Source organism: Schistocerca nitens, chromosome 1 (genome assembly GCF_023898315.1).
Source record: "Schistocerca nitens isolate TAMUIC-IGC-003100 chromosome 1, iqSchNite1.1, whole genome shotgun sequence".
NCBI lineage: Eukaryota > Metazoa > Arthropoda > Insecta > Orthoptera > Acrididae > Schistocerca > Schistocerca nitens.
Genome location: NC_064614.1, coordinates 539,405,669 through 539,419,223, shown reverse-complemented (window position 1 = coordinate 539,419,223; position 13,555 = coordinate 539,405,669). Strand labels below are relative to the sequence as shown.

The 13,555-nt window shown below is 37.2% G+C and overlaps 1 protein-coding gene across 3 annotated transcripts in view; it reads right to left on the bottom strand.

The window, feature by feature from the left end:
* Window positions 1–7,333: 7,333 nt before the first annotated feature.
* The window catches only part of LOC126253760 (uncharacterized), a 38,514-nt gene continuing 32,292 nt past the window's right edge, over window positions 7,334–13,555 (bottom strand). For all 3 annotated transcript variants that reach the window (XM_049955251.1, XM_049955252.1, XM_049955253.1), the window contains one exon: window positions 7,334–9,306. In XM_049955251.1, coding sequence (XP_049811208.1) covers window positions 7,971–8,978 — 1,008 coding nt within the window. In that variant the 5' untranslated portion in view covers window positions 8,979–9,306 and the 3' untranslated portion in view covers window positions 7,334–7,970. The remainder of the gene's footprint in view (window positions 9,307–13,555) is intronic.

Below are 13,555 nucleotides of genomic sequence, written 5' to 3'. Positions count from 1 at the left end.
CTGGAGTTTGTTGAGCACATCTGTAATGCCCTTGCACTTAAGAACCAAACTCATGGTAAAATGTGGTACTCTTTGTTAGATCTATTCTTCTTCTTCTAGTAATGCAACATGACAAGGGTCCCAGACTATAAATATGGTCTAATGAATGTTCTGTACACTAAATCATTTGTGAGTGAATTTGAGAGGAGGATCTTCTGGAGTGAAACAAAAATTGGAGGACTAAACTCAATATTTCGGCCTTCTCTCTGTCATCAGCTGCTTCAGTGCTGGAATTTTCACTGAGCAGCTAATCAGACAATTTAAATCTGCTTACTGATTTTACATAAAACCAAAATTTATGCTTTTTGGGCAGATTTGTTCCCAAAATTTTATTTTCAAATTCACTGAATTATTTTTGCTCTGCTATCCTTATGCTAATTTTGGTTTTGTTCTGCTTTTGTTTCCCAACATGGCTTTGACTTCTTTTACTCTGTTATTGTTGTTATGTCATTACTCTAGTCTTAGGTCTATTATTGACATTATTCCTTTTTTGCATGATTCCTTTCACAGTGTTCACTGCACGGTTCACCCATGTAGTGTTCATTTGGCTGGTGGAATCTCTTGTTTTGGCAAAACTTGTGAGGAATCCATGTATTGAGTATAGTATTACTGTGTGTTGGAATGCGTAGTTTGTCTGTTTCCACTCTTCTGTCATTATGGCATTGGCTGAATGGGAGTCATTCCAGACAGATATGTGTTTTTCTATGAGTGTTTGGTATGTGCTGTTGTAGGCCTTGGTGTTGGGCATGAGCAACTACATTGTGATGTCTTCTATGAGGAGGTTCCTTTCATTAAGATGTAAGCCAATCTTGAAGCGGTGTCTTCTCGATTCCCAGGATTCATTTCATATAATGGGATTTGACTTCTCTCGTGTTACTAGGTCATTGACATTGTAGTTTGTCCTTGATTATGTGGATCCCGTAAGTTGCTATTCACGCTATGGCCATTTTAAATGGTGTCATCACTGCTTCAATTGCAAGCTTTTGAGGCTGTTGTAAATTGCTTTTATTGCTGCTCCTGCTCTTCCTTTCACTTGGATATTTAATGATGCCATTGTTGTTTGCAGACTGACTGAAATTTTTGTATGTTGGTACTGCTTCTAGTAGTTTGTTTTGAAGGGCCAGCGTGTCTTTTGGCAAGAGTTTACCTACTCTTCTGAAAATCATCTGTTTGGTTTTGTATTGGTTTATTTGTATGTCATTTTCCACAGCCCATAATATTGATCTGTTTTGCACCTTTTGTAGCTCTTGTTTGTATTCTGAGCCTATTACCGTGTCGTCAGCATAAAATATGAGTATTGCTGAGCTGTCCATGGTTATATTTGTGATGTCAGCTGTCATGATGTTGAATAGCGTTGCACTGATTGGGTCTCCATGTAGTACTCCATTTGTTTGAGTTAAATTCTTGGATATGGTGATACCATCAGATAGTTGGCTGTGATTGTAGCTTAAGATGTCTGACAGTATTTTTACTATTTGGTGCATGTCACCAATCAACATCTAAGTTTTCGGAAGAGTTTTTTTCTGGTAACAGTGTCAAATACTTTGCTATATTCTATAAAATATGTTTTCCCTTGATGTCTTAGTGTATCTTGTGCTTGCTTTACTAAGCAGTCCTCACTGCATGTAGGGTGCTTATTCCCTTTCTGAAACAAACTGGTTTTCTGATACTTGGGCATCTATTTAAGTGGTAAGATTTCTGGTTAATATTTCCATGAAAATTTTGAAAGCTATGTTTATGAGGGCTAGGCCTCTGTATGAGTCCGGGCTACAGCTTTCTCCTTTCCCTTTGAAAAGGACTCTGATTTTTTATGTTCTCCATTCTTCTGGTATTTTTCCAGTGGTTAAATAGTTTCAACCAGTAGGCTTCCATTATGTGAGAGGATTCCATGATGCATTCTATATATATGCTCTCTGGCCCTGAAGCTTTTTACTTTTTGCCTTTGTTATCACTTGGCACATTTCTTGTATTGTTATAGGTGTGTGACTTTCTGCAGTTTCCATTGTACTGTATTCATAGGCTGTTTCCATGTGTTGGAGGTTTAGGATGGCTTCAAAATTGTTTTCACATGTATCCATTGAGATTATTTTTATTGGTGGTGGTCTTGGGTTTTTGATCACTATGAATGGGTCTCTTTGGGCGCATTCTGCTCATCGTTTAGCCTCTTCTTCAATGTCGTCCACCTTCTTCTTCTTTATTTGTGTTTTGTATGACCTTCTCTGGCTGGTATATAATGACAGGTCATATTGTTAAGTTGTGGTTTTGGCTCAGTGTAATGCTGACAGCATCTTCTGCTGTTCATCATAACACTCGTTGTCGAACAAGGGTTGCAATTTCCTTTCTTTCATTTCTGTTTGACAGGATTGCAGAGGTCACTGTGCATAGTTCCACAGCTTCCATTGCCTGGTGTAACTGTATTACACATTTTGCTTTTTCTCTTTTTCCTAGGTTTCCTTTTAACTTCTCTGTGTCTAATTTCCTGGATATCCTGTTTGACTTGGGCTAGGTTGTTGGTAATAGCTGATTAAATTCAGAAGTCATTGTGCTGGTATATATTTTCTTATTGGTGCTACCACTGATGTCCACGAGTACTTTGTGGTTAACTGCTGTTATGCCTTCACCTCTGAATAACACTAGTCTGTTGATGAGGCTATATTCTCCTCCTCCTAACACTTCCGGGGATAAGTCCTGTTTTAATGTTTGGTTTGTGTCTACTTGTGCTGAGATCACTTGCAAGGATTACTCTTGCATAGATCTTTATTTCTGTTAATGTATCTGCTATTCTTTTGATTTCATCTTCTACCATCATCCGTGGTTGAGTATATATGCTCATTATTGGGACCTGACTTGTTTTAACTATAATTGTGTTTTCATCTCTTATTGTTTCCTTTATTAATCACAGGCATAGTTTGATACGGAAACTCCTTCTGCTGGTCCACCTGCAGTTTGGCATGCAAAAGAGTGAAATTCATAGTACACTTTTATAGTGTGCTCTTCTGTTAAAAAGGTTTCTGTGAGGAGATGACATCGAACCTTGCTAGTATCTCTGTTGGTATGAATGATATCACACTTTTTAAACCTTTGATAGTCCAAAACAATATTTGTGTGGTTACTGCAGTTCTGTTCCTTTGCTGCCGCGTGTTGTTTGAAAACGAAATCTCCTAACTCCTATTCGTTGTGGCCAAAATTCTGATCGCTCTGTATCCTCAAGAAATCTGAATGGAAACCCTACTTTGTAGACCTTTTTGTCACCTAGTGTGTGCAGTTCTTTACATTTTATACTATTTTTTGTCCCTTTTCTCTTTAGGTAACTTCTAACCTTCTCTGAAGTGGTGTTTTTCTTTAGGTTGCCTAGATAAAGCCAGGCAAGTGGTGTTTTTCTTTAGGTTGCCTAGATAAAGCCAGGCCCTTCCTTCCACAGGTTCACAATTATTGTTTTCATCTTCTCCTGTCCCAATGATGGATTTTACATTATTGATAGTCCTTTTGCTTTTTTGTGTGTGTGCTGTTGTCCACTGACATCCTCTGTGGATGTTATAGTGATGGTTCTCCTCATTGTTTGTACTGAATGTCTCATTTGTTAGTTTGAGTTCTTAAAAGTGCTGTTGTTATCATATTTTGGTTGATACTTCGATTTGCTTCATTCCTCTTATTACTACATTTAATGTCTTTGATACAAAATCCTTTATAAACTGGATGTACCTTTTTATGTCTCTACTGTTGCCTTTTTTGGCAACACTTTGTATTTTGCATAGGCACCATCTGCATTGGGTCAGGCACTTGAGCAGAAGATGTTGGTTGACACTGGCTGTCGTTAGTTTGTTTCTGCATAATAGGTGTTGTTACTTGTCCCATCAGTAAGCATTGGCTATCCCCTGTTTGTTTATGCATGGGGGTAACAGATGTCACCATTGGTCCCACAGACCTTCTTCCTCTAAGCTTGGTTTGAGGGTTTTCATATCATGACGAGCAGTTTTCTGTTTTGTAAAACAGGTTCTTATGACACTTACCACGTGTTGTATACCTTCTTTCATCTCCTTTTTTTTTAGATAGCCTTCACTTCTGCAACATTTTCTATACTTTTCAAAGCATTTGCGACTCGTATCTATTTATTGCTTCATCTTGGATAGTTCTGAAACTCTCTGCACTTTTGTTGCAACTTTCTAACTTGGCTATTGAACCACAATAGTTATTTAGCATCTTTCACAACCTTGCTCGACACATAAAGGTCCAAGGCATATTGTACAATGCTCCTGGATACTCTTCACATCTTCATTCCTTGAGCTGAGTAGTTACTGTTGACTTCTCATATATTCTACACTACAATTCCTATCACTATTACAAAGCAAAAATATTTCTATTACATTTCTTAACATTGATTGTAACACCTGTAGTCATTGATGTCATAATAGCCTTATGATTACTGGTTCCATCCTCTGAGTTAACTGATTTGAAAAGTCTGGGTCTGTTAGTTACTACATGATATTGTAAGATCCATTCACGAGTCCATTCTCTAAATAGTCAAAGGTTTTCAAGCACAGAATACTCCCATGTATTTTGGTCTATGGCACCAGTTTTAATTCTCTTTCTCTCCAGCTCCCCCCCCCCCCCCCTCCCCCACCCACCCTGTCCACTCTCTGGCTGCTCTCATGGTATAATATCGATCATAGATAGAAGCTAATATGTTCTTGCTCCTGAAATGGAGATGGAATCACAGCTCTCCAGGAGCGATCATTTTTACATGACTAAGCATCCTCATAGAAACTCAAAATAAATTTTTGAAGTTTTCTACTTTCAAAAGAAATCATTGCATCTACAGCAAGAATATATTGTAAGATTTGCAACATGAAGATCTTTCAGATACCAATTGATTATTGTGTGAAATTGATCTTTCCTGACAGGGAGACTGACTTGTGTCCCTCCACAGTGACTTAGAACATTTTACTACAAGAAGAGGAATCAGTTAGCTGTTATACTTACTTTAAAATATTGTAAAAATTATTACATCCTTTGTGTGTGTCAGATGTATTAGCCAGTATAAACTTCTGTTTTTCAGGCTTTGTAAATTCCTTACTAAACCAAATATGAAATAATTTCTGTTTTTTCTTAGCAGACTCTGAGTCTCTGAAAGTCTCTATTCAAAAAACCTTGAATAACGTACTTGGCAAAAAATTTGCAATCATGTCAAACCACAGAGTTTTGTGTTCAAATCATAGTCTGGCACATGTTTAAGTCTGTTACATATTTGCGCTTTGTTATAAACATGACCACGTACGTCTAAAAAAAGAAAACTTAAAATAAAGGTACAAAATGGTCTTGTTGCAGAAAAAAAATGTAAAATTTTAGTCTTACTATGACAGGTGCTGATAAGAAGGAACAGGAGGAAAAAGCAATATAAGAAAGATGCAACAAATGAGGCTGTTCAATCGTAACCCCCCCCCTCCCCCCACAAAAACCACTTCAAAGTTATTAGTGGAAGGTGCTTTAGTGATATTTATTATCAAGAAATACAGATCTGTTTATAGGAAGATAGATAAGAATTTAATGACTCATAAACAGTGAGGACATAGGGATTGAGCACAAGATTACACTAGGTGAAAGATGACAAATGAAAATCGGCTGTGTCTTTATCAAAGGAACCATCCTAAATTTTTCTTACATAATTAAATGAAACCATGGAAAACTGAAACCCTTGTGGCTAGATGGGGATCTGAGTCACTGTTCTCCCAAATGTGATTCCAGTATGCCTACCACACTACTACCTTGTTTGCTATGAAAAAAGCAGTTTACAATGGGGAAACATAATAGCTAGTACGCTGCCACTGAATATTTTTGTGTTGTTCACTTAGCATAACTTTGAAATAATTTCACTGTATTATTGTGCAGTGTATGTTTTTAGCAAAACTGAATTTCCAGAACCAAAGAGTAGTTTGAAGAGTAAGAACTGCATATTATTTCATTTATCAGAAGAAACAGAATTCATTTTTAGGTTAAAAGAATTTGTAATCTGTTTAAATGCAACAATAAAAACCAAGAATTGGAGCTGTGTGCCTTTAGTGCGGAAGAATTGTGCCAGCATTTATCATAGATGGTAAGCTGTGTAATTATGTGTGTGGAAAGTTATATCTATTTGAGAAGACTTTTAAATTATTATGGTTCTAGATAGGCTTATACGTATCTTTCAAAAGTTATATCTAAAAACAAAGATGATGTGACTTACCAAACGAAAGCGCTGGCAGGTCGATAGACACACAAACAAACACAAACATACACACAAAATTCAAGCTTTCGCAACAAACTGTTGCCTCATCAGGAAAGAGGGAAAGAGAGGGAAAGACGAAAGGATGTGGGTTTTAAGGGAGAGGGTAAGGAGTCATTCCAATCCCGGGAGCGGAAAGACTTACCTTGGGGGATAAAAGGACAGGTATACACTCGCACACACACACATATCCATCCGCACATACACAGACACGAGCAGACATTTTCCCTGCTCGTGTCTGTGTATGTGCGGATGGATATGTGTGTGTGTGCGAGTGTATACCTGTCCTTTTTTCCCCCAAGGTAAGTCTTTCCTCTCCCGGGATTGGAATGACTCCTTACCCTCTCCCTTAAAACCCACATCTTTCATCTTTCCCTCTCCTTCCCTCTTTCCTGACGAAGCAACCGTTGGTTGCGAAAGCTAGAATTTTGTGTGTATGTTTGTGTGTCTGTCGACCTGCCAGCACTTTCATTTGGTAAGTCACATCACCTTTGTTTTTAGATATATTTTTCCTACGTGGAATGTTTCCCTCTATTATAATTATCAAGTTAGTAGTAGATGGGTAAATAATGTGAAAAATAGAAGGAATACTGGGAATAATGGAACAAATTACTCATTATGTCAAATATAAATGGTTTGTAAAAGGAAATGTCTAGTGAGGTTCAGAGTTACACTCCAAGCTTAGTATTACTCCACAGAACTACAAGCACTTTCATCCATTACATTATATTGTTTTTGTGCTGATTTTGTTAAGGGACCTCGGATTGTTCGAAGATTGTTTGTTTCCAAGTTCTGCTAACTTTGTTCACAAGCTGAAAACCATTCCTTTCTGCATATTTGATCAACTCCCATTCTTACGTTTTCCTTTTTAATCCAAGAAAAAATAAAAGCTGTAAAGAAACTAGAAGAGAAAATAATTCCATTATCTCTGTACAAACCAAATTTATTAATGTCCTAATGCGGTTCATAGTTTTATGAGAAGCACAATTTGGAAGAAAGACAGCAGTCGAAGGGTCAAATGTGTCACAGTAAGTATTTACTATATTATTTACCATTTTAATAATGCTGTTTCACACGTATTGTAACACATTATTTGATATCACAGATTGCACAAGAATTAATAAAAAACATTCATTCCTCAGTCATAAATACAGCAATTCCCTCAAGATACAGACTTAATCAGTTATTCATAACACAGATACTATGCCTACACAAATACTAACACTTTTCATCATTCTTTTTTCAATGTCATATTTACTCTGTTAAGGTATGATGGCATCAGTTACCATTTTATAAAATAATAATAAATTCATGGTATTATGTCAAGGTTTTGCTCGGCTTCTCCCTTTTCTCAAACCTTTCATCAATAAAATAAATCATCATGTTGTAAGCTGATCAAATAATTAAATTGTCAAACACTTAAAAAGCTTATTTACACAACAGATAAAGTAAACCGTTATTGTAGTTTTGTACTGAAATGAATATTGGTATCAGCAGAAGTTTTTCCAGTTTTCATCTAAATGACTACCAGTAACTTAGAAAACAATATATTAGAAACTAACAACTGTAAACCAGAAATCATTATTATTAAAATGCCCTGTAAAAAGAGTTGTTAAAGCTTTGAGGGTTATTATGCTTGGAGGCTGTTCATTAATGCAATTTCCTTAATATCTTATTTTGTGTTACCTGATACCCTCTTTCTCAAGGGCCTCGAACTCTGATTTTTTTTAAAACCTTTATTAACTCTTTGACATAATTCCCTTAAAAATTTGCTGTTCTTTGTTTCCTGGTATTCTTGAACTTTCTCTTTAAAAACTTCCTTAAATGACTGACCTCCTTCAATACCAAACAACTTCTGACACTTTTGAAACAAAGCTTTAGACTTGTTCCTAATCTGAGCAGCACTGTCTAGATATTTTGTCTTCTCTTCTTCTGTGAAGTTGCCTAATCCTCTGTTCCCAACAAACTGACAGAGCTTTTGCACGGTGTGGACTATTCTTGGATTCTGTTTCAACATTAGAGCATCGATCTCAAGACAATTTAATTCATCAAGAAGTGGCAAACATTTCTCTGGATTTGCCTTATTGATGCAAAGCTCAGCTCTAATACAACGATCCAGTTCAAGCATACGCTTTTCAGTTTCTTGCCACTTAGATTTGCTTTCCTTTACAGTAGCAACCAACTCATTTATATCGTATTTGTTTGCTACACTGTCCTTAAGAAGTGGCTGCAAGCTAGCAGGCAGAAGGTCTCCTGATTCAATCGTTCGTCTCAGATTACATGCCTTCTCAAACACACTTTTTTTACAGGGTAGCTCAATGACACCACGATAATGATTTGAACCATTCTTCTTTGTTGAACTCTTGCCTCTGGTAGCCTTTGGCTCTGGCTGTGAACACAAATTACAGCGACTGTTGTGGTGTGAAGCATTGTGACTGGGTAACCTGCTCCGCTTGCTCTTTTCTCTCTCTTTCTCATTATTATGTTTCCTTTTTCTGTTTTTGCATCCATCTCCAGCTACTGTTATCCTATTGATCTTCTGTTGTGAATGAGGCTTTGTTGCAGATGAATTTTTTGTTTTTCTTTTCACAGCACTAGCCTTCCTAGATGTTGCCCTCTTAAAGGTACTACACTTTTTCTTTGGTTTTGATTTATTATTGGAAGATTTTCTCTTCTTCATTCTACCCTCTCTTTTTGTTTCAAAAAACAAAACACATATGTTGTCTTGTGATTTTTCTCTCTATACTTCTGAATTCAGGGATGGTAAGGAATTTGAGATAGCTACCACCTATCTATATCACTACAATAAATGATTTACACAATGATCTGTTAAACTATCTTAACATTTAGACTATTTTTCTTGTAGGAAGTTGAATGAAAATTTTTGTAGCAGTTCAGCAACTAGCCTTCAACTATATCAGGTCATAAGAAATGTTTCCATGATAACACCATCCATTCCTACGTTGAAAAATACAGCAGGTGCAGAGATGCAGACACTCCTACAAAGTCTGAAACACAAAATTAAAAACACATATGCAATTTTGATTTAAATCTCTCTCCCTCTCTCTCTCAAAGAAACAAATAAAAAACACAAAAATCAAACAGTTGCTATTCTTTTTATTTTTGTACAGGAAAAATGGTTTTACCACACCCAACTCCTGCCTTGTGAGTGGATGCTATCAAAAATTTTAAACAGACACTGTTTTTATGCATTATTCACAAAACAAAATGATAATGGTTCCCACTCTCAACCTGCTTTATCCTGTTCACATTAACACAAAAATTACCACCTTCTATCATATATTTTAATTCCTTCAATGATATCACCACTTGCCATAACAAAAATGGCTCTCTTAAAATAGTACAAAGCTCCTTTTGCCTCAGATTTATGCAATTAACTGTTTTATATACAGTTTTGTTATTAAGTTATAATGACACATATACTGAATTCTGTGTGGGTTGTTACATGAATTCTAATATATAATTAAACAATGGAAAATCCAGGATGGAATGTAACAATATTATGAAAAGGAAAGTTGCCACTCAGCATACAGTGGATATGTTCAGTCATAGATAGGCACAACAAAAAGACTGTCACAAACAAAAGACTGTCACAAACAAAGCTTTCGCCCCGTGAGGCCTCCGTCAAAAATAGACGACAGACACACACACACACACACACACACACACACACACACACACACACTAACACAAATGTGTGAATTGCGTTTGTGTGAGTGTGGTTGTATGTGTGTCTATTGTCTATTTTTGACAAAGGCCTTATGGGCTGATAGCATTATTTGTGACAGTCTTTCTGTTGAGGCTATCTGCGACTCAGCATCTCTGCTATATGGTGAGTGGCAACTTTCCAAATTTATAATTAGTTTGTTAGTACAACAAGATCCTTTAAATCTAGTACCATCAAATCATGTGTATAAAAATCAGTTAACAAGTAAATGCCAAGGACAATTTTAAAACACGAGAACAGCCAATGTCCTGTCTCACACTCAGATGTAATACTAAACAGTAATAATGCATTTTCAAAATGATACATATAAATTTCTCATGAAGGTGCCAGTACAGAGAGAAATACTTCTTTGAATAATATTTACAGATGTGTCATTGGTTTCTTGGTAGAAAAACTTTTAGATTGATAGGTACTCTTTTTAAACACACTCACGTCACTTCTGCTCCAATATTTCAGACCATCTACAAACCATACTTATGAGGTACAAGCTCACTGTTGTTGTTGTTGTTGTGGTGGTCTTCAGTCCTGGGACTGGTTTGATGCAGCTCTCCATGCTACTCCATCCTGCACAAGCTTCTTCATCTCCCAGTAGCTACTGCAACCTACACCCTTCTGTATCTGTTTGGTGTATTCATCTCTTGGTCTCCCTCTACGATTTTTCCCCTCCACGCTGCCCTCCAGTACTAAATTGGTGTCCCTTAATGCCTCAGAACATGTCCTATCAACCGATCCCTTCTTCTAGTCAAGTGGTGCCACAAATTTCTCTTCTCCCCAATTCTATTCAATACCTCCTCATTAATTATGTGATCTACCCATCTAATCATCAGAATTCTTCTGTAGCACCACATTTCAAAACCTTCTATTCTCTTCTTCTCTTAACTTTTTATCGTCCATGTTTCACTTCCATACATGGCTACACTCCATACAAATACTTTCAGAAACGACTTCCTGACTCTTAAATCTACACTCGATGTTAACAAATTTCTCTTCTTCAGAAACGCTTTCCTTGCCATTGCCAGTCTACATTTTATATCCTCTCTACTTCGACCATCATCAGTTATTTTGCTCCCCAAATAGCAAAACTCCTTTACTACTTTAAGTGTCTCATTTCTTAATATAATTCCCTCAGCATCACCCGGCTTAATTCGACTACATTCCATTATCCTCGTTTTGCTTTTGTTGATGTTCAGGCCTCTTGCTGTCTCTGACAGAATTACAATGTTATCAGCAAACCTGAAAGTTTTTATTTCTTCTCCATGGATTTTAATTCCTGCCCTGAATTTTTCTTTTGTTTCCTTTACTGCTTGCTCAATATACAGATTGAATAACATCAAGGATAGGCTACAACCCTGTCTCACTCTCTTCCCAACCACTGCTTCCTTTCATGCCCCTCGACTCTTATAACTGCCATCTGGTTTCTGTACAAATTGTAAATAGCCTTTTACTCCCTGTATTTGACCCCTGCCACCTTCAGAATTTGAAAAAGAGTATTCCAGTCAACAATGTCAAAAACGTTCTCTATGTTTACAAATGCTAGAAATGTAGGTTTGCCTTTCCTTAATCTATCTTTTAAGATAAGTTGTAGGGTCAGTATTGCCTCATGTGTTACAACATTTCTACAGAATCCAAACTGATCTTCCCCGAGGTCCGCTTCTACCACTTTTTCCATTCGTCTGTCAGGAATTCATGTTAGTATTTTGCAGGCATGACTTGTTAAACTGATAATTCGATAATTTTCACATCTGTCAACACCTGCTTTCTTTGGGATTGAAATTATTATATTCTTCTTGAAGTCTGAATGTATTTCACCTGTTTCATACATCTTGCTCACCAGATGGTAAAGTTTTGTTAGTGGTGGTTCTCCCAAGGCTATCAGTAGTTCTAATGGAATGTTGTCTACTCCCGGGGCCTTGTTTCGACTTAGGTCTCTCAGTGCTCTGTCAAACTCTTCGCGCAGTATCATATCTCCCATTTCATCTTCATCTACGTCCTCTTCCATTTCCATAATATTGTCCTCAAGTACATCACTCTCGTATAGACCCTCTACATATTTCTTCCACCTTTCTGCTTTCCTTCTTTGTTTAGAACTGAGTTTACATCTGAGCTCATGACATTCATAGAAGTGGTTCTCTTTTCTCCAAAGGTCTCTTTCATTTTCCTGTAGACAGCATATATCTTAACCCTAGTGAGATAAGCCTCTACATCTTACATTTGTCCTCGAGCCATCCCTGCTTCGGCATTCTGCACTTCCTGTCGATCTTATTTTTGAGATGTTTGAATTCCGTTTTCTGGTTCATTTACTGCATTTTTACATGTTCTCCTTTCATCAGTTAAATTCAATATTTCTTCTGTTACCCATGGACTTCTACTAGCCCTTATCTTTTTACCTGCTTGATCTTCTGCTGCCTTCACTATTTCATCTCTCAAAGCTACCCATTCTTCTTCTACCGTATTTCTTTTCCCCATTCTTGTCAATCGTTCCCTAATGCTCTCTCTGAAACACTCTACAACCCCTGGTTCTTTCAGTTTATCTAGGTCCCATCTCAGCACTGTGTGTGCTGCTGTGAAATTTACTGACAAATTTGTATACACATTGCCTTTGTGGAGCAAAGTTTTTTTTTAGACCCAGTCTTTTGTTTTGTGGATTGAAGGTCATAATGCAACAGCCATTAACAATTTGTTCCTCAATCCAAATAATTTCAGAAACTTAGATGTAATGTTATAGTAAATGCTTTATTTGGTCAGGGTGATCAAATGTTGACAGTAAAACATGCTGAGCAGTTGGTTTAACTTTCTTCATGTTCCATGGATCATAACAGCGTAGCTGCCAACCCTGAGAAGAGGCTTTCAGTACTCACATGGCAAGTAAGTGACAGCTGCTGGTGCGATGCAACACAGCATTTTTTTTTGTAGGGAGTCATGTTTCTGTGTAATATTTTTATAACTACGACTTCAAAATTTTCGGAGGCATTCCCTTGCCTCATAGAGCATGACTAATTCATAAATCGTGCTTCTGGTCCACTCCATTTCATAAAGGCACACACATGGAGACAACACACAACATTGCAGATAGAGCAAAAACAAACACTAGTGCTGTGTAGAGGCAGTGAAATGAACATCTTCAACTACAGAATTGAAGATCTTTGATATTTGCACTGCCCATGAAGAAAACTTGAACGTTTCTCTAGCAGATATCCTATATGCAAGCCCCTAGCGCTACTGGCCGATTTCGTAGAAGACTCCAAGCTCCCACCCAGGGACAAGCTTCCTGCCCTAGTTGAGCACATCTGCTCACACATTACAAACATACACACCCCAGCCCTGTGGCCACACAACTATCTGTGGGTGTTCATACATAACAAACTGTCTTACTGTGAATTCATCATGTTAACCAACAACACAGTCCAGGCGGCATTTCAGCTGCCGTACTCAGGTCCACAAAGAATATTCAGCCATGTGAGTAACATCATGAAAATCTAACTTGATGGTAAATGTCAAACGGTTTCCAT